Source organism: Schistocerca cancellata, chromosome 1 (genome assembly GCF_023864275.1).
Source record: "Schistocerca cancellata isolate TAMUIC-IGC-003103 chromosome 1, iqSchCanc2.1, whole genome shotgun sequence".
In the NCBI taxonomy this organism is placed as follows: domain Eukaryota; kingdom Metazoa; phylum Arthropoda; class Insecta; order Orthoptera; family Acrididae; genus Schistocerca; species Schistocerca cancellata.
The window spans coordinates 1,034,276,624-1,034,300,451 of NC_064626.1; the positions used below are offsets into that span (position 1 = coordinate 1,034,276,624).

At 42.4% G+C, this 23,828-nt stretch overlaps 1 protein-coding gene across 1 annotated transcript; it reads left to right on the forward strand.

The window, feature by feature from the left end:
• Positions 1–1,832: 1,832 nt before the first annotated feature.
• On the forward strand, positions 1,833–15,971 carry LOC126162878 (uncharacterized). The gene is made up of 4 exons (XM_049919675.1): positions 1,833–1,924; positions 9,307–9,408; positions 11,169–11,349; positions 15,892–15,971. Exons 1-4 carry the CDS (start codon positions 1,861–1,863, stop codon positions 15,905–15,907), a joined length of 363 nt encoding a protein of 120 aa, XP_049775632.1. The 5' UTR covers positions 1,833–1,860; the 3' UTR covers positions 15,908–15,971.
• The last annotated feature ends 7,857 nt before the right edge of the window (positions 15,972–23,828 follow it).

Consider the following 23,828-nt stretch of genomic DNA (forward strand, 5'->3'; position numbering starts at 1 on the left):
GTGCAAAATTCTATCAGGCGGCTGCCTCTTTCATTCATTCCCCTCATTCATTCTCCTACTATTGAATTCCGGTCAGCCACACTTAAATTTTCGCCTCGCTTAACTATTTGGATAATTTCCTTTATCTCATCATAAATTTCTTCTGTTTCTCCATCTGCGGAGCTAGTTGACATGTAAACATGTGCCGCTGTATTTGGTGTGGCTTGGTGTCTATTTTGGCTACAATAAAGTGTTCAGTGTGGTGTTCATAGTAGCTTACCCGCATTCCTACTTTTTTATGCATTATTAAACTTAGTTCTGGATTACCTCTATTTGATGTATTTATCGATCTGTATTCACTTGACCAGAATTCCTGTTTCTCCAGCCACCGAACTTCAATATATCCCAATATATCCATATCCAATTTATCAATTTCCCTTTTTAAATTTTCTAACATACTTGCCCAATTACGGGATCCAACATTCCGCGTTCCGACCCGTAGAACGCCAGTTTTGTTTCTCCCGATGTCAACATCCTCCTCAGTATCCGCCTCTCGGAGATCCTAATTTGGGATTATTTTGCCTCTGGAATTTTTTGCCCAAGAGGATGCCACTATTGCTTAACCATTCTGTAGAGCTTCATGCCCTCATGAAAAATTACTACTGTATTTTCGCCTTGCTTTCAGATGTTCATAATATCAGTACAGCAAGGACGTTTTGGTTGCTGTTACAAGACCAGATCAGTCAATCATCCAGATTGCTGCCTTTTACTACTGAAATGCCTGCTGACCTCTTCAGGAACCATATGTTTGTTTGGCCTCTCAAGAGACACCCTCCCGTTGTGGTTGCACCAACGATACGACTATCTGTATCGCTGGGGCACTCAAGCCACCTCACCAACGGTAAGGTGCATGGGGAGGGGGAATGACATAGGAAATGATTTTGTTATAGGTCCAATTGGAGATTTTTGGGGATTCCCACCGATTACCAATGTTCAGGCGATGAAAGGTCCTTCCACCTAGCGCAGAGGTTACAGTGAGCGTCTGACGAGGAAAAAAAAAGCTTTCGTAAAGACAAAATTGTAAGAAAGAAAGCTATATACCATAAGATTTAGATTTAGTTTTTAGTTTACTTGAAACAAAAATTAAGGAAGAATCAATTTTTCATGCGTTCAAAGAGCGTTAATCCCTCAATCCCATTAGGCTAAAATGTTATTTCTGCGTTAATGCTATGATTAATGAAAGTTTGTACCGTTTACGATCTTATGTTGTGAAACGATTTCGAAATACCGAGTTCAGTATTTCAGCCTTCTCTTTATCATCCTCAGTAGAGATAAAATACGGACTGCAGAGGGAAAAAGCGTATTGCATCATGTTGTAACCTACGTTTGGAGGAATACTTGACAGCTATGATTAGTAGCTTCTACGCTAATGACTGTTATTCCGCAAAATAGAGGCATCGGATGCAGTTGAGGCGTAATGCGCTTCCCTACCACAGAACAGCGAGTGCGTCACAAGAGCCATATAGAGAGAGATGGGAAAAACAACGAAATCCAAATTGCACGGTATATATCAGATGATTATCAGCATAGATCAGTTCAAAATTTATTTGTGAAATCGTCAGAAAAAGTAAGCGATCTTAAGTTTACCAAGGTCACGATACGGAGAAAAACTACGTTGTACGTAAATTGCATCTCCTATGCAAGAGAGAGCATGTCAAGGCCACGAACTGGCAGACATCAACCCATCATCATAGAAGCACGTGATGTTAACAAGAGGCTGCTCCGGAAAATGCCTTTGGCAACAACCAGCAGGAGAGGCTGCACTGTATAAAAAGTCCGTCCAGAGACGCGGAAGAACGCAGTTGTCCAGTGACCAGCGCGATGAACAGGTACCTGTGGATTGGTCTCAGCGCAACGCTTTTTGTCCTGTTGGTTGTCCACACAGGTAAGTATCTACTGTCGCGCACTGCATCCGCCTTGAATCCAATTAACAACAACGTGATTAGATGGAGTTGTCATTGAGCGCACGTACGAGTACTATCAGAGACGAAAAAACCAACTCAGATAATATAGGCTGAGAAATGAGAATGGAGGTAGATTTGTTGAAGGACCCATTCCAGTTTTCGCCTTGAGACTTTTGTGGAATTCTCGACAGTGTTACACCAGAATGCCTTGGCGTGCATATCAATCCCACTTCTCCAGAACGCGATTCCGTTGTGTTTAACATTGCACCACTTTGATCGGTTTGTTGAATCAGCAATCTAACCGGTCACTTGAAGTTTATTGGAGCAGTGACTTTAAATTTTGTATTGCTGAAAATAGTTTATAGACCGAAACTCAATTTGATACTATGTCAAAATGTACATCCCCTTAAAAGTAGAATATCACACAAAAGGTATGTGTTTTGTGAAGGTTCTAGAGCGTCATGATCCGACCTGGGTTACTGCAGCAGTCGCGTGACCTAACAAAGAGCTGAGTGGTCTTTATCCGTTGCTGGCATTGGGAAATGGGCAGTACTATGGCCTGTGACTGAATAGAAGGGCGGAAAACAGAGTAGCGTAGCTTCTTGCAGGATGTGGGGGCGTGAGAGAAAGGCCCTGAGACTACTGGAGTCGGATACGTTCATATCGCTATGTTAGACTTACCACTCTCGAAAAAAAACGGAACAAGACACTAACAGTATTCATAAAAGTAATGTTAATTGCTTTGATAAGGGTTGAGGTTGGATTATTTGGGGGAGGAGACCAGACAGCGAGGTCATCGGTCTCATCGGATTAGGGAAGGTCGGGGAAGGAAGTCGGCCGTACCCTATCAAAGGAACCATCCCGGCATTTGCCTGGAGCGATTTAGGGAAATCACAGAAAACCTAAATCAGTATGGCCGGAGCCGAGATTGAAGTGTCGTCTTCCCGAATGCGAGTCCAGTGTGATAACCACTGCGCTACTTCGCTCGCTCATTTGATGATTAAAAGTTTGAAAAAAGAGGTAGGTGAACAAACCATATGCTTAGAAGAATCCTGCGCCGAGACGGATCGGATTCCAAACCTTTGTTGTCACTGGAGCTTTGCGGTGTGCTTGTTTTCGCCGGCTGTACAGTGTTGTCGAACATAGAACAAAAGTGATTTTGCCCCAAGACGGAAAACCTGTGGCGTGGACTAGGGAGACAGAGTTGTCAGGTCAAGCAGAAATACTGCAAATTGTCGGTATTACTAATATCTGAAACTGTCTTCGCATTTTGGAGAGTGACGGTTCAAACCCCCGTCAGATCAGATTTATGGTTTCCATGATTTCCCTAAACCGTTTAAGGCAAATACCAGGATGGTTTCTTTGAAAGGGAACAGCAAATTTTCTTCCTTCTCCTTCCCTAACAGTGCTAACACTAACGTTCTTTCCTTCCTTTGTTGATACACCAAAGTTTTACATTACTTTTTAAAGCAAAGGAATACATGGTAGTACCACTAACCATATTTATTGTAATAACGATCTGAAATTTATATACAGACCTACACGTGCATTTAAAACGCTATAAAATGACTGTGAATGTAAAAGTGCCCCAGCGGTAGAGCTTTAATCTCCACTGAATGCAAACAGCGTTTTGTGTTCTTTTGTTTCTTTTAGTCAGTTAATTTAGTGTTCCATTTATCACTTTTATTAATTCTGTCGATCTTCTGTAGAACTATCAAGTTTACATCTCCATCTATAGTCCCCAAGGCACCTTACGGGCGGTGGCGGAAGATGCTTTGTGTAAGAATGTCGTTTCCCCCTTTTCCTGTTCCAGTCGCGTACGATTCGCGGAAAGGACGATAGCTTGTAAGCCTCTGTGTGAGCTCGAATCTCTCAAATTCTATCTTCGTGGTCCTCTGGAGAGATGAATGTAAGAGGACGCAAAATATTGGTTGCGTTTTCTAGAAATGTACGTTTTCGGTACTATAACAGTAGACCTTAGCGTGACGCAGGAACGCCGCACCGCTGGAATTGACTGGGCATCTCTGTGACGCGTTCGCTCTTACTAAATGAACTTGTAGCGAAATGCACCGCTCTTCTTTGGATCTTCTGTATCTCTCCAGTCAGTCCTATCTGGTGAGGGTTCAATAGTGACGAGCAGCACTCAAGTATTGGTCGAACGAGTGTTCGTAAGCTACTTACTTTGTTGATGGACCACCTTACCTGAGGATTTTTCCAATGAATCCGAGTCTGCCACTTACCTTACTCTCGATTATTCTTATGTGGTCGTTCCCACTTCGCTCGGTACGGAGTCTCCTACGTGTTTTATGCAACTGACTGCTTCCAGGAATTGTTCTGCAGTAGTATAATCATACAGTAAAGGATCTTTCGCTTTGTGTATTTGCAATACATTACACTTCTTTATGCTGAGGAACAGCTGCCACTCCCTGAACCAAGCGTTGATTCTCTGCAGGCCTTCCTGCATTTCGCAACAATTTTCTAGCGTCGAGGCTTCGTTGTATACAATAGCATCATCCACGAAAAGCCTCATTGAAACTTCGACGTTATCTATCACGTCAACTATACACGGTGGTCCATTGATCGTGACCGGGCCAAATATCTCACGAAATAAGCGCCAAACGAAAAAACTACAAAGAACGAAATTTGTCTAGCTTGAAGGGGGAAACCAGATGGCGCTATGGTTGGCCCACTAGATGGCGCTGCCATAGGTCAAACGGATATCAACTGCGTTTTTTTAAATAGGAACCTCCATTTTTATTACATATTCGTGTAGTACGTAAAGAAATATGAATGTTTTAGTTGGACCACTTTTTTTGCTTTGTGATACATGGCGCTGTAATAGTCACAAACATATGGCTAACAATTTTAGACTAAAAGTTGGTAACAGGTAGGTTTTTTAAATTAAAGTACAGAACGTACGTACGTTTGAACATTTTATTTACGTTGTTCCACTGTGATACGTGTACCTTTGTGAACTTATCATTTCTGAGAACGCATGCTGTTACAGCGTGATTACCTGTAAATACCACATTAATGCAATAAATGCTCAAAATGATATCCGTCAACCTAAATGCATTTGGCAATACGTGTAACGACAGTCCTCTCAATAGCGAGTAGTTCGCCTTCCGTAATGTTCGCACATGCATTGACAATGCGCTGACGCATGTTGTCAGGCGCTGTCGGTGGATCACGATAATAAATATCCTTCAACTTTCCCCACAGAAAGAAATCCGGAGACGTCAGATCCGGTGAACGTGCGGGCCACGTTATGGTGCTTCGACGACCAATCCACTTGTCATGAAATATGCTATACAATACCGTTTCAACTGCACGCGAGCTATATGCCGGACATCCATCATGTTGGAAGTACATCGCCATACTGTCATGCAGTGAAACATCTTGTAGTAACATCGGTAGAACATTACGTAGGAAATCAGCATACATAGCAACATTTAGATTGCCATCTTTAAAATGGGGGCCAATTATCCTTCCTCCCATAATGCCGCAACATACATTAACCCGCCAAGGTCTCTGAAGTTCCACTTGTCGCAGCGATAGTGGATTTTCCGCTACCCAATAGTTACGTTACCGCTGTTGGTTTACGTTACCGCTGATAGTGAATGACGCTTCGTCGCTAAATAGAACGCGTGCAAAAAATCTGTCGTCGTCACGTAATTTCTCTTGTGCCCAGTGGCAGAACTGTACACGACGTTCAAAGTCGTCGCCATGCAATTCCTGGTGCATAGAAATATGGTCGTGGTTGACGTTTCACATGTGGCTGAACACTTTCTGTTTACTTAAATACCGTTACTATGCGGCGAACGGTCCGGACACTTGGTTGATGTCGTCCAGGATGCCGAGCAGCATACATAGCATACGCCCGTTGGGCATTGTGATCACAATAGCCATAAATCAACACTATATCGACCTTCTCCGCAATTGGTAAACGGTCCATTTAACACGAGTGATGTATCACGAAGCAAATACCGTCCGCACTGGCGGAATGTTACGTGATACCACGTACTTATACGTTTGTGACTATTACAGCGCCATCTATTACACAGCGAAAAAAGTGGTCCAACTAAAACATTCATATTTCTTTACGTACTACACGAAAATGTAATAAAAATGGGGGTTCCTATTTAGAAAAACGCATTTGGTATCCGTTTGACCTATGACAGCGCCATCTAGCGGGCCAACCACAGCGCCATCTAGTTTCCCCCTTCAACAGTGTCTGGTATTCCATACGCTCGTATTTTTTCCTTTGTCGGCAATGGGGATCTGTTTACTGGCTACCTTAGCATTATGTGTTTCTGTTTACGGCTACATGCTAGACTCTCACAAATAACTAATGAGCAGAGTGCATGAAATTTCAAGAAAATTAACATATTAGCCAGTGTCGCTACTCATGCCGCAAGTGAAACATACTGAAATGTAGGAGTACAGTGATTTTTTTTGTGTTCTGTACTCCATATTCCGGTCCTCATTTAATTTAAAGATTTTTGAAATAGACATCACAAACGTAAAGAACTATTTGAAATGAGATTTAAAATTTGGTTTGATACTATAAGAAATTTTATTTTATTGAGGGGGTTATTGACAGCTTAGGTTATGACTAATGAAAGATTTTTTTTCTTATAGTATTGTAGCTGTTGACGTTAATATTCTTGTCCAGCTGTGACCCCTTGATGAGGCACCTCCCCCCCCCCCACAAGATATTTGATGGATGACCACCACATATAATTATCACTCTTCACTTTTGAGATACGAATACATTATTTATAAGTTAATGTGCTATCATGAATCCACTTTAGTGAAGATTTATGGGAGAGAACCCCTGGTGTTTTATGTGTCGTAAAGTGAAGCTGTCTTTAAAGTTGTCCTTGTGGCAGGACATCAGTCTGAATAACCAGGCTGTTAAGGCGTAAATTTCACGCCCCTGTGAGCCAACTAGCCCAGTTCAGCTGATTGCAGTTACATAGTGAATAAGACTGAAATCTTATCCACTCACCGAATGAGAGTCACCTCTCAGATATGACGCTTAAAACAAGAAGAGAAGGGAACTGGTGTTTTTGTGATGAAAACGAAAACTTGTTGCCGTTTATCAACACAGTTACCGGGTCACCTCATTTCAAATGATTCTGAACTTTTAAACACAGTACACAATATCACGGAAATCTGTTAGGATGCGTATTCCTTCACGGACAACCTGTTAAGGGCGAGCGGCTATCATCAAGACAGGGGTTAGCATTGCGTCAGAGTAAAGGACGGTTCTTTGGCGTCTCATACGTAATTATTATCAGTTGCAGCTGCCTTTGATAATAATTATATGCAGTGTGTTTCAAAGTCTTTGCATCGAACGCAAAGGGGTGATAAATCATGTCGCAGGCAACAACTTTCGTTAGAAACAAAATTTTTCCCAGATACGCTATGCGTTGTTTGAGATTCACCGGCCGCAGGACGAGATTTCACCGGACTGGCAGGTTCTAGTGACTGAATGTGCTGGGTACTACCTATTCCAGTAAAATGATAGAGTGATTTTCAAGAAGAAAAGCTTAAGAACGAGTATCTCTGATCTGACGAAGATAATTTAGAAGCGAATCAGATACTCCAGTTTTCCTCGGGCAACCACCTTTCACGCGGACCAGGTGACTGGATTTTTAGACAAGATACATTGCCTGAGATCTGTCACCTCCCTCCCTTGCATTTTTTATTTTATTTATTTATTTTATTTCTTTTGAGTCAGTCTTCTGACAGGTTTGATGCGGCCATTCTTCTCTTGTGTCAACCTCTACTGAGGAAAGCAAAGTCATCAGCGAACCTTGATTTTGATATCCTTTCACCTTGAATTTTGATTCCACTCTTGAACCTCTCTTTTCTTTCTGTGATTGCTTCTTCGATGTACAGATTGCACAGCAGGGGAGAAAGACTACGTTCCTATCTTAAAGCCTTTTTAATCCTAGTACTTCGTGCCCTATTGGCTCTTGTGCATACTATGCATTACCCGTCTTCCCCTATAGCTTACCCATATTTTTTTCAGAATTTCAATCTTGCACCTTTTGACACATTCGAACGCTTTTTGTAGGTCGACAAATCCTATGAACGTGTTTTGGTTTTACTTTCACTTGCACGAGAGTTGCCCAGAAAGTAATGCACTGCATTTTTTTTTCTCAGCCGAAAACAGTGCTACGAATGCGAAACGTTACATATGTGTTATATGGAGTCTCCAAAGTGAGAGCGCCACGTTTCCGTCACTTCCGAGAGATAGCGTAGCTGTAGGACAGTTTCAAAATGGAGTCTGTAGGTGATGTATGTTACAAGCAACGAACCGTCATTGACTTTCCCATTGCAGAGAAAGAAACTGTCGGGAATACTCAGAAACACTTGTGCAAAGTCTATGGAGCATCTGCTATCGACAGAAGTACAGTTAGTCGCTGCGCACGGAGGGTGAGGTCACCAGAAGGCGGTTCGGCGGAGCCCCACGATTTGCAGCGGTCGGGGAGACCATCCACGGCTGTCACACCTGACATGTTGCAGCGAGCTTCCACTTGTTTGGGCCATTGAAGGATGCCATTCGTGGAAGACGTTTCGAGGACGTTGAGGAGATGACCCATACAGTGAAACACTCGCTCCACCATCAGTACAATGACTGATACCGGCAGGGCATACACACCCTTGTATTGCGCTGGTGAAAGGCCATAGAACGGGATGGAGATTACGTGGATGAATAGGGTGCGTAGATTAAACACCATTCTTTCGTGTGTGTAATTCTCATTATGTTCGATAAGGATTTGTTGAAGAAAAAATGCGGTGCTTACTTTCTGGGCAACCCTTGTATTATCAACCACTACGTCTAAATTGCCACTCTGGTGCCTTTACCTTTCCAAAACCCAAATTGGTCGTCGTCTAACATATTCTCAGTTTTCTTTTTCATTCTTCTGTGTATTATTCTTGGATGTACGAGCTATTAAGCTGGTTGTGCGGTAACTCTCTCCCTTATCAGGGGCATAACTAATGCCAAAGAACGCCTAGAGTCGCCAGTAAGCATCCTTGAACATTTTTTATCTAATAAAAATTGTTCCTCATGATGTGATATATCACTCCTAGACGTTTGAAACATCCTGTCTTTGAAGCTAAGTAACCTTGTTTTAACCTGATTTAATGTTTATCTGTGACTTAAAGATAATTTCTTGACCAAAACTCGTTTTACATATACAAATACACATATACACATTACAGCAGCTTATTGTGGTTTCCAAGGTGCCATTATGTAAATACATCGATGCTTTGCGACGCTGATAATAGAAAATATTCGGGTACTATTTTAAAAAATTGAAATGGCCATCGATGATTCTTGTTCCAGGCGCTGCCCCGACGGAAGTCCATGAGGACGCAGTTGCTTCGCAGGATGAAACTTCAGCGGACATTGAGTCACCCATTGGGAAACCTTCTATAGCTGTTGGAGGTCAGTTGGTATACGCTTGCGTGGCACACTGCTGGATTTTCCTGCTGCTTGTAAACGCATCCAGTATAGCTCTCAGTCAAAGATTACAAAACTATTTATCTGAAGTAACACACAGTCATTTCACATATTATTGTAGTGAGTAAAATAGGCATCGAAAAAAGACGAAGAAGATTAATTAGTCATTCTCAGTGGTCGTATCATTAGAGGTGATTAATTGTTGTAGAATGTTCCATCTATCTCAAGCCTTGTCCTGTTCACCTTTGCAAGTTTCCAGCACCTGTCTTGGTTAATAGCCTTATACATAACAGACTTTACCTTATCTTCTAGTATTTCTCACGGTATCAAATTAATTCTGTCCATGAATTTTTCACATCAATGTTTATTTTCTTACTAATGCAGGTTTTTACCTGTTCTGTGCAGCATATTTTCTTACCCCATTTCTTTTCGTTCTATCGTTGTGTTATATCATCCCGTTTAGCAATATTTCAGGTGATTTAATCTGTCCAGACTTTGATAGATGTATTCGCCTTTCATTTCCGTATACACTGTACAGTCACATTACTGTGACTATCTGTCCCAAAGCCTGAATAAACGCTGGGCTGCTGCGAGACGTGTAGGAAAGGACTCAGTGAGGTTCTGGTAGGTACCAAAAGGCATGTGGAGACATGTAGACTCCAGGGCTGTGCCCAACTGAATTAAATTTCTCGGCTGACGATCTACGAAGCGACGAGCCCGATCGAGGTGGTCCCACGGATACTTGACTGGGTTTAATTCCGGCGAGTTTGGTGACCAAGGGAGTAGGTTAAACTATTCCTGGTGCTTTTCGAACCACGCACATACACTGTAAGCTTTGCAACACATTGCATTGTCCTGCTGGAAGATGCCATCGTCCTGAGGAAGAGGAAACTGCAGGTAGCGGTGGACATGGTCCACAAGGATAGCTGCACACTGTTGTTGGTGATCGATTGTGCCTTCCAGAATGATGAGATCACCCAAGGAACGCCATGAAAACTTTCCCCAGGCCATAACGCTCCCTCCTTCGGCCCAGACGTTTCAAGCCGTACGCGCCAACGGGCATCTGTCCGAAGGAGCATAAAACATGATTCATCTGAGAAGGCCACCTTACCATTTAGTGGACGTGCAGTTGTTGTACTGGCGTGGTGATGGACAGCAGTCAGCGTCAGTCAATGAACTAGGTGCCTGTTGAGGAGGCCCAACACAGTGGCGGCCGCTGAACAGTCGTTGAGTAGGCACTGTTGCCAGCCCATCGGTCCATTTGGTAGGTCACGTGTTGAACATCTGCACCACTATTCGCCCGAGTAGATCTCTGCACCCGTCGTCCCTCCTCTCACCTACTGCCCATGGTGCTCCATATCTGTGTTGGCCCCGGTTTTGGATAGCACCATTTTGTCATGCGCTGTGTACTTTAACCATGGTGACTCAAAATTAGCCGTTCCAGAAACGTTTCCACCCTTGCTCCTAAAGCTAATGACCATGTCCTTCTAGATGTAAAACAAATCCCTCGGTTTTCGCATTACGACAACGACTGCACTGTTTTCCGAGTCCCCCTGACACACTATACATAAACGACACTACATGTGCTGACACGTGCCGTCTGTGAGTGGTTATTACAGCACGTTGACGTCGAACATAGGCGGTCTTCTCATTAATGTGATTTGCTGTGTTGTATAACAATGTCAGTATCTTTTTGACTAATCCTATGTCAAAGCTGATAGTAGCCACGCTTCGTGCTTCTACAGACATAGCCGCGCTTCGCGTGAGACGCAGCAAAAAGGGTGGCGGCTACGGCTGTAGCACCTGCGGCTACGTACCGATCCGGACTGGTGGCTGTGGAACCAGCAGATGCGGGGGCGGGGGCGGGGGCGGAGGCTACAGCAACGCCCAGTCAAGCTCCACTGGCTCTGCGTCTTCCGGAACATAGTAAGTATCAATGGCACACAGTCTACTAGTGTTATGCGTGCTGATCCTGGATCAACAGTATACTGAAACTTTCTGGCAGATTAAAACTGTGTGACGGACCGAGACTCGAACTCGGAACCTTTCTTCCACGAGTGATAGTTCTGCAATGTTCGCAGAAGAGCTTCTGTGAAGTTTGGAAAGTAGAAGACGAGGTACTGGCAGAACTGAAGCCGTGAGGACGGGTTGTGAGTCGTGCTTGGGTAGCTCAGATGGCGCCGGCACGGCAGCTCAGCTGGTTGGCATCTGTAATAAAAAACTGAGTGGAATGATCAACAAACGAACTTTAATGGATGTCATGTGACGTCCGCAACGACCAAACACAACGATCAACAATAAAAAACATAAAATAAAAAAAGATGGTAGAGCACTTGCCCGCGAAAGACAAAGGTCCGGAGTTCGAGTCTCGGTCCGGCACACAATTTTAATCTGCCAGAAAGCTTCATATCAGCGCACACTCCGCTGCAGAGTGAAAATCTCATTCTGGCAATAGTGTATTATTTACATCTGGACTACACTGGCGAGCGTTGGAGTTAATGCTGGGCAACGCAATTTAGGAAAAATACACAGAGGTGACAATAGAGACATACACGTAATGGCTGTAGAAACACGTACATGAGGTGTCAAAGGCAGTGCATTGGTGGAGCTGTCACTTTTACTCAGGTGATTTACGTGCAAAAGTTTCGGCGTGATTATGGCCGTACTATGGGATTTAACAGACTTTGAACACGGAACGGTAGTTGGAACTAGACGCATGGGACATTTCCTGTCGGAAATCATTAGGGAATTCAATATTCCGATATTCACGGTGTCAAGAGTGTGCCGAGAGTACCAAATTTGAGGCGTTACCTCTCACCACGGACAATGCAGTGGCCGACGGCCTTCATTTAACGACCGAGAGCAGCGGCGTTTGCGTAGAGCAGTCAGTGCTAACAGACAAGCAATGCTGCGTGGAATAAACGCAGAAATCAATGTGGGACGTAAAACGAATGTATCCGTTAGGACAGTGGTGGCGAAATTTGGCGTCAATGAGCTACGGCAGCGGACGACCGACGCGAGCGTCTTTGCTAATAGCACGACATCGCCGGTATCGCTTCTCATTTAAAGCCATTGACTCAACTGCCAACAAGCCACTATTGTTCAAGCTGTTGGTGGCTCCACATTCGTGTGGTATATGTTTACATGGAATGATGTGGTTCCTCTGGTCCAATTAAACCGATCGTCGACTGGGAATTGTTATGCTCGGCTACTTGCTGACCATTTTCAGCCCTTCATGGTATTCATGTTCCCAAACAACGATGGAATTTTTATGAATGACAGTGCACCATGTCAGAACATTCTGGACAATTCGAACGAATGATATGGTCACCGAAAATCGCCCGACGTGAATACCGTCGAACATTTATGAGGCATAATCGAGAGGTCAGTTCGTCCACACTGTGCTGCACCGGCAACAATTTGACAATATTTCTGCAGGGGAGTCCGTACCACTTTTAGTTGTTGTACTACGCCGGGAAAAAAGAGGTCAGACGCGATATTAGCAGGTATCCCATAACTTTTGTCACCTGACTGTAGAGCTGTCTTGTTTGAATGTGATTCACTTTTCTCTGTGTAAAAATTGGACGCCATGAAGCAAGCATTAGATTTGAATTAAATTAAGTCGACATAATCTGCAGTGCTACAAAGAAATGTACAGTACAACAAAAAATATTTTCTTTTCCAACCAGCCACTATTTCCTCTGCGCTGCCATCGCCTTTATCACAAACTAGAACTTACACCCAACGTTCTCAATTATTTGTTGTATAAATACAAATCTCTGCCTCACTAGACATTTTTGCCCTCCACGGCTCCCTCTTGTACCGCTGATGTCGTTGCAGACGTCTCAATTCGTGGCTTGTTTTTGTATCTACCTCGACTTCTTCTCGTATGGTTAATTGACTTCCCCGACGATAGCAAGGATATTCGACCACTAAGTAACAACTATCAAATCATGAAGCGGATGCCTGTCTCCGATTACGATGACTAACATGAATTAAATGTCCTGTAAGATACACGTTGTAAGCTTGCTCGTTCTTTAGTTTGGTTGCATGACCATTTAGCCCTCCATAATTGATACACATTAACCAGTATATGGTTTCACTGTTATTTGTGTAGAATGATATGCACACTTACGACAAATATTACTGCAGTTACAGAAGAAAACTTCAATTTCATTTACAAAGTAGGATAATTTTCATACATTTGTAATGAAATTTATTATATGTATGCCATAAACTGTGTACGTCCATTTCATATTCTCTCTTGCTGGTTTAGTTGGCCACACTCTTGAAGGCAATCCTTCTTTCTTTTTCGGTTATGGTCTTTGCGGACGCACACATCTTACTGCATTTTTCTTATGCCTTTCAGTACAAAAGTTTTTTGAATATGATGTACAGGGCAATTATAATTAAAGCTCCAGTTTCAGAAGATTGTAAAAAACGAATCACTGCTCAGAATGACGCCAAACTTTGAACGGAATAGCCGGCCGTAGTGGCCGAGCGGTTCTAGGCACTACAGTCTGGAACCGCGCGACCACTACGGTCGCAGGTTCGAATCCTGCCTTCGGCACGGATGTGTGTGATGTCCTTAGGTTAGTTAGGTTTAAGTAGTTCTAAGTGCTAGGGGACTTATGACCTCAGCAGTTGAGTCCCATAGTGCTCAGAGCCATTTCTTTTTTTGAACGGAATATCATAAGAGAAGGGTGAAAGATTATGGGAAAAATAACGAAAATTTTTCCACTAAGTGGCACTGTAAGCGGAAGAATATGTAAAATAAAAGATGCGGGGTGCACCGTTGTTCCTCAGTTTGCGTCTGAGATTTGCGCCTGAGACGCTCGTCATGTCTGTTTCAATGCAGGATCCCGCGCTGCCGGTCACAATCTTTTGCAAGGACGGTGACTCTATGCCAGTAGCTCTGCAGTAGTCCGATGTCTACCAAGGGTCTGGAGAAATTAACTGCAAAATTCGAAAAGACGGTTTCTTTGTAAGTGAACCGTGGCAGAGGGAAAGAAACAATAGATCAAACATCAGTAGAGGATGTGACCACAGGAATGCAGAAGGGTTCGAACAGTTATATGCAAAACTTCAGTGCACAGGGGACTGGCAGAATTTTGAACAAGACTGTGAGCATGGTGCTTAAATTCTACGAAATATCTTGGATTGCTATCCACACAAAATTAACTGTGATCAGGAACTGCTTCATGCCGATCTACCAGGAAGACAAACCTTTGCTCTAGAATTTCTCGCTCGCTTGGAAGTGGAAAACGAACAGCCATTGAACTTTTTATGAACAGAAGAAGCCTCTTTCCATCTTCAAATACATGTCAGTACCTCTATAGAAATGCAGAAATGGGCAATGAAAAATCCGCTCCCACATCATCCGGCACCCCTTCATTCTGCAAAAGTAACTGTGTGGTGCGGGCTGACGCCATCGTTTATCGAAGGGCCATATGTTTTCGATGAGACGGCTCTGTGTGTCCTGTTACCTATACCGCAACTGATAAACGCTATGAGAGTCTATTGCGTACAAACGTTATTCCAAGCCCTCAGCAGCGCGGACGTATGTGTAGGGTCATTTTTAAGCAAGATGCTCTCGTTCGCCCATTGCTCAGCCAGTGAAGTACTTGCTTGAGGGACAGTCTGGAAATGTCATTTCCCTACAGCATGGCCGTCCAAATCACCTGATCTTAATGCGTGTGAGTTTTGGCTGTGTTGTTATCCGAAAAATACTGTGTTCGGAGCTCCGACTAGAAACGTAGCTGAACTGCAGGCAACGCACTGCGCAACGCATTCTGAACGTGATCCCTGAGACACTCCGATCTGTTGTGGAACACGCTGTTTCTCGATTTCGGCTTATAGCAGAAAACGGTGGACAGCATTTTGAACATGTCTTGCCCCAGTCTCAACACAATTAAAACCGATTTCATTCCTGAGCTTTCTGCGGTTTTGGCCTCTGGACGCCTAAAGACCGATCCAATGTGGTATCACCTTGCCGTGGTGGATGTGCTTACCAAACTAACAGTGCCGCAACAGTTCAATGCCAAACTTGTGCGGTCACGCACATTGCACTGCACTGTAGGATTAACTAATGAGCACTTCACATCATAGTCATCGTATTGCGATTTAGTTGTCATTTGTCGGCGAGAGAAATTATTTCATGACGCTTACAGTGTCATCTGGTGAGAAAATGTTCGTTAATCGTTATTTTGTTGCCAAAGCATTTCCCTATTCTTCGATAATAATCCGCTCAATTTTGACGTCATTCCAGGCAGCAGTTATTTTTTACAGCATTTTGAAACTGGAACTAGCTATAATTAGACAGTACACTGCCATAGAACGTATAGACGTGTCAGTTCACAGATTTGGAAACTTCAAGTAAGGAAACTACATAATTTTTCAAGAATTTAGACTTTTGAAGCATTCTTAAAATTTCTACAAGTGATTAATGTCTTACTTCGTTTGTTTCAGTGGCCGCAAGAAGTGAATGCAACAGTTCTACCATTTTTATACATTGTATTACAAGAGTTAAATAAAATGATGAAAAAGTACATCGTGTTATACTCATATTTTCCTGGTGAAATAGAGATATTCGTTATATTTACTTCCAGAATTTGAGAATTTGTGGTAAGGTCTGATGGGACCAAACTGCTGAGGTCATCAGTCCCTAAATGTACACATTACTTCATCTAACTTAAACTAACTTACGCTAAGGACAACACACACACACACACACACACACACACACACACACACACACACACGCCCGAGGGAGGACTCGAATCTCTGACGGGGGCAGCCGCGCGGACCGTGGTAAAGCGCCCTAGACCGCGCGGCTAGCCCACGCGGCTTTCTTCCACAGGGACAAAGTTAAACTAAGACATGAAACTTACCTGGATGAGTCGACTGGATAACGTTCTCTTTTAAAGTCGAAAAATTCGAATTTCAATCCTGTCTGATGGAATTTTGACCTTACATTCACATGTTTCTTCACGTGTGAGTTCTGAGCCACTATGAATTTATTAAACGATACTGCTATGAACTGCTCCTCCTCGGAAGAAATGACTTTGCGTAAGAATAACAGTATTTATTACCAACAAGGTATGCACTTGTGCCACAAGCAGTTTATTCAGTGAAGACCTAATGAGTCGTCACAGTACAATGAATAAATGTTTATATGCACGATATCGTCTGTCTCGCAAACTATCCGAGGTGAGCAGCAATCTGCAAATGAGCCACACGGATTTTCTATAGCTTCACAAAGTCTCTCAGAAGACAATGCCTTAATTGACTGTTGAATAACAATTTAGAAACAGTGTGAGTGCGTCCAGTCCAAAAATATTTTTAATGTTGCTTGCTTGACGACCAATAATGTTATTTCTCTAGTTTTCTGTATCAAATTTGAATGACACCAATGGGACACTAATGAGCTTAAAATACATTGGGAGGTTTTGTTCCATAATGAGGTGGCAGTTACCGTGTTTAGTTGAGGTGCATTGATCCTGGGAACCCAATAAAGCCGTGATACCAACAATGTTTTAAGTTTAGCACTTTGACCGCAGTAAGCGTTTGGTGGATAACTAAGAAGGAAAATTAGTTAGGCGTAACACTAGCACATACATCAAACAGACAAGATAAATTTGGAGTGTGTAAGATTCGGGGTACTTGTGGAAAATTTTATTTTACTTACTGAAATCAAGTATAGGGACCTGGATGATTAGTAATGTCAGTGAAGCTGGTTAACTTAATTCCAATTATCGTTGAGCCTAGAGCAGGCACTGTCAGTTGCGATACTGAATTTTTAATGACGATTTCTTTATTATCAAACGGTTTCTGTGTTAGATGATCCACTGATTAACTAAAATGTAGATATCGTCCCTGCTGGACGAGTAGTATCAATGGCAACGAAACCTCCAGAAACTACAATGTTCGGCAATAGTTGGAGATACAGATTTCGTTGAACATCCATTCTTGGAACTATGTCAAGGGTATCTCATTGTTTTAATTTCACTGACACACCCATCAGAGGCGCAATCTGTATCATTTACAATACTTAACCTATTCCAAAACTCCGCTCCTTTTTTTTTTGTATACCAAATATATTTCCATTTTGACTACAACTATGGTGGGCCATTTCCACGGAGAAACACCTAATCTCTAGCACAAAGCACTGGAGTGAGCAGCCGTAGACCACAAATGTGCAGTGTATTTGAATGCGTGATGTCTGTTCCTTCGAAAGCAGGAATAGCGAGTGGGAGTATAATGGACAGGGACTGGGGATAGGTGGCGCTCGGTGGGAAGTGTGGATCGGCCGTGAGGCGTACCGAAATTGTCCGTGCAGTTGTGGTAAAGCTGTATCGCGGATGGTGCAGTGGTTACCACACCTGAATCGTAAGCAAGAGACTCAGGGTTCGAACTCCAGTCCAGTATACAATACCGCTGATTCCGCTTAATGTCTGAATGCAGCTTACAGCAATGATCCTCCTTCAATTTTCACATAGTGCAGCATATTGTGTGTTTATTTTAGTTTACTATCTGTATTGTAAAGGTCGGACAGTTTAGTTGATCGAGAACTGAGTTAGTCTGACTGCCAGCGCGATAAATCATGTGGCAAATACTTTATTCAAACAATTACTTGTATCCAGACACGCTTTCCTCTGGCTCGGTCTCCTTAGATGGAAAGCACAAACAAGACAAAGCACATATTTCTAATATAAATATATATATATAACCGTTCGCTCGACGAAAGATCTGTACCCAAAGACTGGAAAGTTTCATAGGTCACACCAATATTCAAGAAAGGTAGTAGGAGTAATCCACTAAATTACATGCCCATATCGTTAACGTCGATATGCAGCAGGATTTTAGAACATATATTGTGTTCGAACATTATTAATTACCTCTAAGGAAACGGTCTATTGACAAAACATGGGTCAACATGGGTTTAGAAAACATCGTTCCTGTGAAACACAACTAGCTCTTTATTCACATGAAGTGCTGAGTGCTTTTGACAAGGGATTTCAGATCGATTCCGTATTCCGGAAGGCTTTTGACACTGTACCACACAAGCGGCTCGTAGTAAAATTGCGTGCTTATGGAATATCGTCTCAGTTCTGTGACTGGATTTGTGATTTCCTCTCAGAAAGGTCACAGTTCGTAGTAATTGACGGAAAGTCATCGAGTAAAACAGAAGCGATTTCAGGCGTTCGCCAAGATAGTGTTATAGGCCCTTTGCTGTTCCTTTTCTATATAAACGATTTGGGAGACAATCTGGGCAGCCGTCTTCGGTTGTTTGCAGATGACGCTGTCGTTTATCGACTAATAAAGTCAGCAGAAGATCAAAACAAACTGCAAAACGATTTATAAAAAATATCTGAATGGTACGAAAAGTGGTAGTTGACCCTAAATAACGAAAAGTGTGAGGTCATCCACATGAGTGCTAAAAGGAACTCGTTAAACATCGTTTACACGATAAATCAGTCTAATAAAAGCCGTAAATTCAACTAAATACCTAGGTATTACAATTACGAACAACTTAAATTGGAAAGAACACATAGAAAACGTTGTGGGGAAGGCTAACCAAAGGCTGCGTTTTATTGGCACTTAGAAAATGTAACAGACCTACTAAGGAGACTGCCCACACTACGCTTGTCCGTCCTCTTTTAGAATACTGCTGGGCGGTGTGGGATCCTTACCAGGTAGGACTGACGGAGTACATCGAAAAAGTTCAAAGAAAGGCAGCACGTTTTGTATTATCGCGAAATATGGGAGAGAGTGTCATAGAAATGATATAGTATTTGGGCTGGAAATCATTAAAAGAAAGGCGTTTTTCGTTGCGACGGAATCTTCTCACGAAATTCCAATCACTAACTTTCTCCTCCGAATGTGAAAATATTTTGTTGACACCGACCTACACAGGGCGTAACGATTACCACGATAAGATAAGGGAAATCAGAGCTCGTACGGAAAGATAATAGGTGTTCATTCTTTCCTCGCGATGTACGCGATTGGAATAATAGAGAATTGTGAAGGTGGTTTGATGAACCCTCTGCCAGGCACTTAAAAGTGATTTGCAGAGTATCCATAGACTTGTCAGACCAGGCTACATGTTGGAAGTCATCAACAGTCCATAATCGGTGTCGACGGGCCCAGGCGAGGCGTAAAGCTTTCTGTCGTGCAGTCATCAAGGGTACACGAGTTGATCTTCGGCTCCGAAAGCCCATATCGATGATGTTTCGTTGAATGGGTCCCACGTTGACACTTGTTGGTGGCTCAGCATTGAAATGTAATCTGCAGAAGGATTGCGCTTTTGGCACGCTGAACGATTGCCGTCAGTCGCCGTTGGTCCTGTTCTTGCAGGATGTTTTTCTGGCCGCACCGATATTTAAGATTTGATGCTTTACTGAATTCCTGATATTCATTGCACATTCGTGTAATGGTCGTACGGGATAATTCCCACTTTGTCGCTACCTCGGAGATGCTGCGTCCCATCGCTCGTGCGCCGACTGTAACACCACATTCAAACTCACTTAAACCTTGATAACCTGCCATTGTAGCAGCAGTAACTGATCTAACAACTGCGCCAGACACTTGTCTCACATAAGCGTTGGCGACCGCAGCATCGTATCCTGCCTGTTTACATATCTCTGTTTTCGAATACACATGCCTATACCAGATTATTTGGCACTTCAGTGTATATGGGAACTGGACGTGTGCTCCTCCTTCTCTCCGCTGTCTCTGTCCATCTCCCCATCCCTCTTTCCTTGTCCATCTCCTCCTCCTTCTCTCTCTCTGTCGACTACCTTCTCCACCTGTCTCTCCCCTTCTGTTTCCTCAACTCCTCATGTCTCCTCTCTCTTTGTCAGTCCTTCATGTCCTCCCCCTTTTTCTGTCCACTTTCTCCTTCCCCCCTCTACCTCGTCCTGCCCCCTCTCTCTGTCCGTCTCCCCCTTCACTTTTTCTATGTCCATTTCCTCCTACCACTCTGCCCATCTCCTCATTCCCCCATCTCTATGGCTCTTGGCTATTGTTACTGCAAATTCAGGGTTTGTAGTAGTAGTCCAATCATAAAACAGTAAGCCATAGATAAAACTTTCCTGTTTCTTAAAAATGTTTCACTACTGTATATATTAAAAGTATATAGTCTAAAGTCTAGATGTAGCTAAACGTTTAATACAGGAAAGAGTAAAAATTTGAAATGAATTAGGTATCTAAAGCATGCCCTATTAGAATTCCATGTTGTGACAAAATTTCAAAGCAATCGGTCAAGAACTTACGGAAAATGTTGAATTTGAACAAACCAACATTCATGTTTTTTAACGTTTTTCCTTTCGTTACATTACAGGGTGACTTTTTTCCACCGTGCACAAGCTATAGGGATTGTTCGATGAGAGCATAGGGACCGAAAAAGGTCTAATGAACTTATGTCCTGAAATATATCAATAAACGCGACGTGAACTGTCTAAAAATAACGAACTCTATCGTTATAGATCCAACTGAAGATGCCTTGGAATAAGAAAAAGGCGAAACGCGTCTGGAAAAAATAAATAAAGCTGCAGCAAGAAAAGGCGGCTTTATTACGAAACAAGTATTTCTGTGCTTGCTGCGGAGGATGGCCATGCAAAACAAAAACTTGTCGGTAGATGTGTTTCTACATCTGATAGATACTGTCTATTCAAATTTCGCGCCAGTTGGATAGCTTTGGCTTTAGTAGCGCCACTTTCTTTTCGGGTCTTCAGTCTTCTGACTTGTTTGACGCGACCCGCCACGAATTCCTCTCCATCTCAGAGGAGCACTTGCAACCTACGTACTCAATTATTTGCTGGATGTACTCCAATCTCTGTCTTCCTCTACAGTTTCTGCCCTCTACAGCTCCCTCTAGTACCATGAAAGTCATTCTTTCATGTCTTAACAGATGTCTTATCATCCTGTCTCTTCTCCTTCTCAGTGTTACCTCGTACCCCTTTCCTCTCCGATTTTGTGTAGAACATCCTCATTTCTTACCTTATCAGTACACCTGATTTTCAACATTCGGCTGTAGCACCATATCTCAAATGCTTCGATTATCTTCTTTCCCGGTTTTCCCATAGTCCATTTTCACTAACACACCATTTTGTGCTCTAAACGTTTATTCTCAGAAATTTATTCCTCAAATTAAGGTCTATGTTTGATACTAGCAGACTTCTCTTGGCCATAAATGCCATTTTTCCCAGTGCTAGTCTGCTTTTGATGTCCACCTGGCTCCATTCATCACTTATTGTTTTTCTGCTTAGGCAGCAGAATTCCTTAACTTCTTCTACTTCGTGAACAACAATCCTGATGTTAAGTTTCTCGCTGTTCTCATTTTCTACTTCGCATTACTCTTTCTTCGATTTACTCTCAATCCATATTCTGTACTCATTAGACTGTTCATTCCATTCAGCTGAGCATGTAATTCTTCACTTTCACTGAGGATAGGAATGTCATCAGCGAATCATATCATTGATATTCTTTCACCTTGAGTTTTAATACTACTCCTGAACCTTTCTTTTATTTTATTATCCCCTCTTGCCTCTTGTACATAATGTATATTGCCCGTCTCTCTCTGTACCTTACCACTATTTTTCTCAGAATTTCGAACATCTTGCACCGTTTTACATTGTCGAATGCTTTTTCCAGGTCGACAAATCTTATGAACGTGTCTTGATCTATCTTTAGTCTTGCTTCCATTATCAACCGCAACGTCAGAATTGCCTCTCTGGCACCTTTACCATTCCTAAAAACAAACTGATCGTCATCTAACACATCCTCAATTTTTTTCCATTCTTCTCTATAGTCAGCTTGTAAGTAAGTTGGATGCATGAGCTGTTAAGCTGATTGTGCTATAAATCTCGCAGTTCTCAGCTCTTGCAGTCTTCGGAACTGTGTGGATGATATTTTTCCGGAAGTCAGATGGTATGTCGCCAGACTCATACATTTTACATAACACCTTTATTGCCACTTAATGTTTCTAGAAATTCTGATGGTATGTTATCTATCCCTTCCGCCTTATTTGTTCGTAAGCCCTCCAAAGATCTATTAAATTCTGATTCTGATACTTGATCCCTTGTCTCTTCTAAATCGACTCCTGTTTCTTCTTCTATCACATGAGACATTTATTCCCCCTCATAGAGGCCTTTAATGTGTTCTTTCCACCTATGCGCTCTATCCTCTGCGTTTAACAGTGGAATTCACGTTGCACTCTTAATGTTACAACCGAGTTTCATCGAAGGTTGTTTTGACTGTCCTATATGCTGATTCAGTCCTGCGGACCATCATTTCTTTTTCGATTTCTTCGCATTTTTCGTGCAGCCATTTCGTCTTAGCTTCCCTGCACTACCTATGTATTTCATTCCTCAGCGACTTGTATTTCTGTATTCCTGAATTTCGTGGAACATTTTCGTACTTCCTTCGTTTATCGATCAACTGAAGTATTGCTTCTGTTATTCACGGTTTCTTCACAGTTATCTTATTTGTACCAATGTTTTTCCTTCCAACTTCTGTAATTGCTCTTTCTAGAGAAGACCATCTCTTTTCAACTGCACTGTCTTCTGAGCTATTCCTTGCGTATCTACAGCCTTACAGAACTTCAAAACTATCTCGTCGTTCCTTAGTACTTCTGTATCTCACTTCTTTGCGTATTGTTTCTTCCAGACGAATCTCTTAAACTTCAGCCTACTCTTCATCACTACTACATTGAGTCTATATCTGCTCCTGGGTATGGTTTACAATCGATGATCTGATTTCGGAATCTGTGCCTAAGCATGATATAATCTAACTGAAATCTTCCCGTATCACCCGACCTTTTCCACATATACCTCCTCCTCTTGTGATTCTTTACAGAGTATTCTCAATTAATAGCTGAAATTTATTACAAAACTCAATTAATCTTTCTCCTCTCTCATTCCTTGTACCAAGTCCATATTCTCCTGTAACATTTTCTTCTACTCCTTCCCCTGTATTAGAATAATGAACTTGACAGTCTTGAACGAACTGTGGCAGAAGCCCGAACAACAGCGGACTGTCGTATTAGGACATTTTTTGATACTATGAAATAGTACATTGATAATGGCTAGGCTCTTGCCGAAATCTAGATTTCCCGAATGAAACCTGAACGAAAAGGATGTCTGATTGCAGTGCTCTATCATATTAAAGTCATGTAACTGTCATTTAGTGCACCCACATTCCTAATGGAAGGTAACTTGATACAGTACAAGTAAGGGCAACTGCCAGATGAAATAAAGGGTGTATGTTTGTGCTGAGACTGGAAATTAACACTGTTATTCAACCTTCCAGTAACGTGCCTCGAAACGTCTGGAAAAGAAGTCAGTTATGGAATGTGTTAATTGACCGAAAAGCTAAGGCACACAACTATTTAAAACGATTCAAAA

What these genes read in the sequence shown, in the direction of transcription:
- LOC126162878 (XM_049919675.1), top strand. Translation starts at nt 1,861, where the DNA reads ATGAACAGGTACCTGTGGATTGGTCTCAGCGCAACGCTTTTTGTCCTG. An exon ending in CCTGTTGGTTGTCCACACAG is followed by an intron (nt 1,925 to 9,306) that starts GTAAGTATCTAC and finishes TTCTTGTTCCAG; the next exon opens with GCGCTGCCCCGACGGAAGTC. An exon ending in ACCTTCTATAGCTGTTGGAG is followed by an intron (nt 9,409 to 11,168) that starts GTCAGTTGGTAT and finishes GTGCTTCTACAG; the next exon opens with ACATAGCCGCGCTTCGCGTG.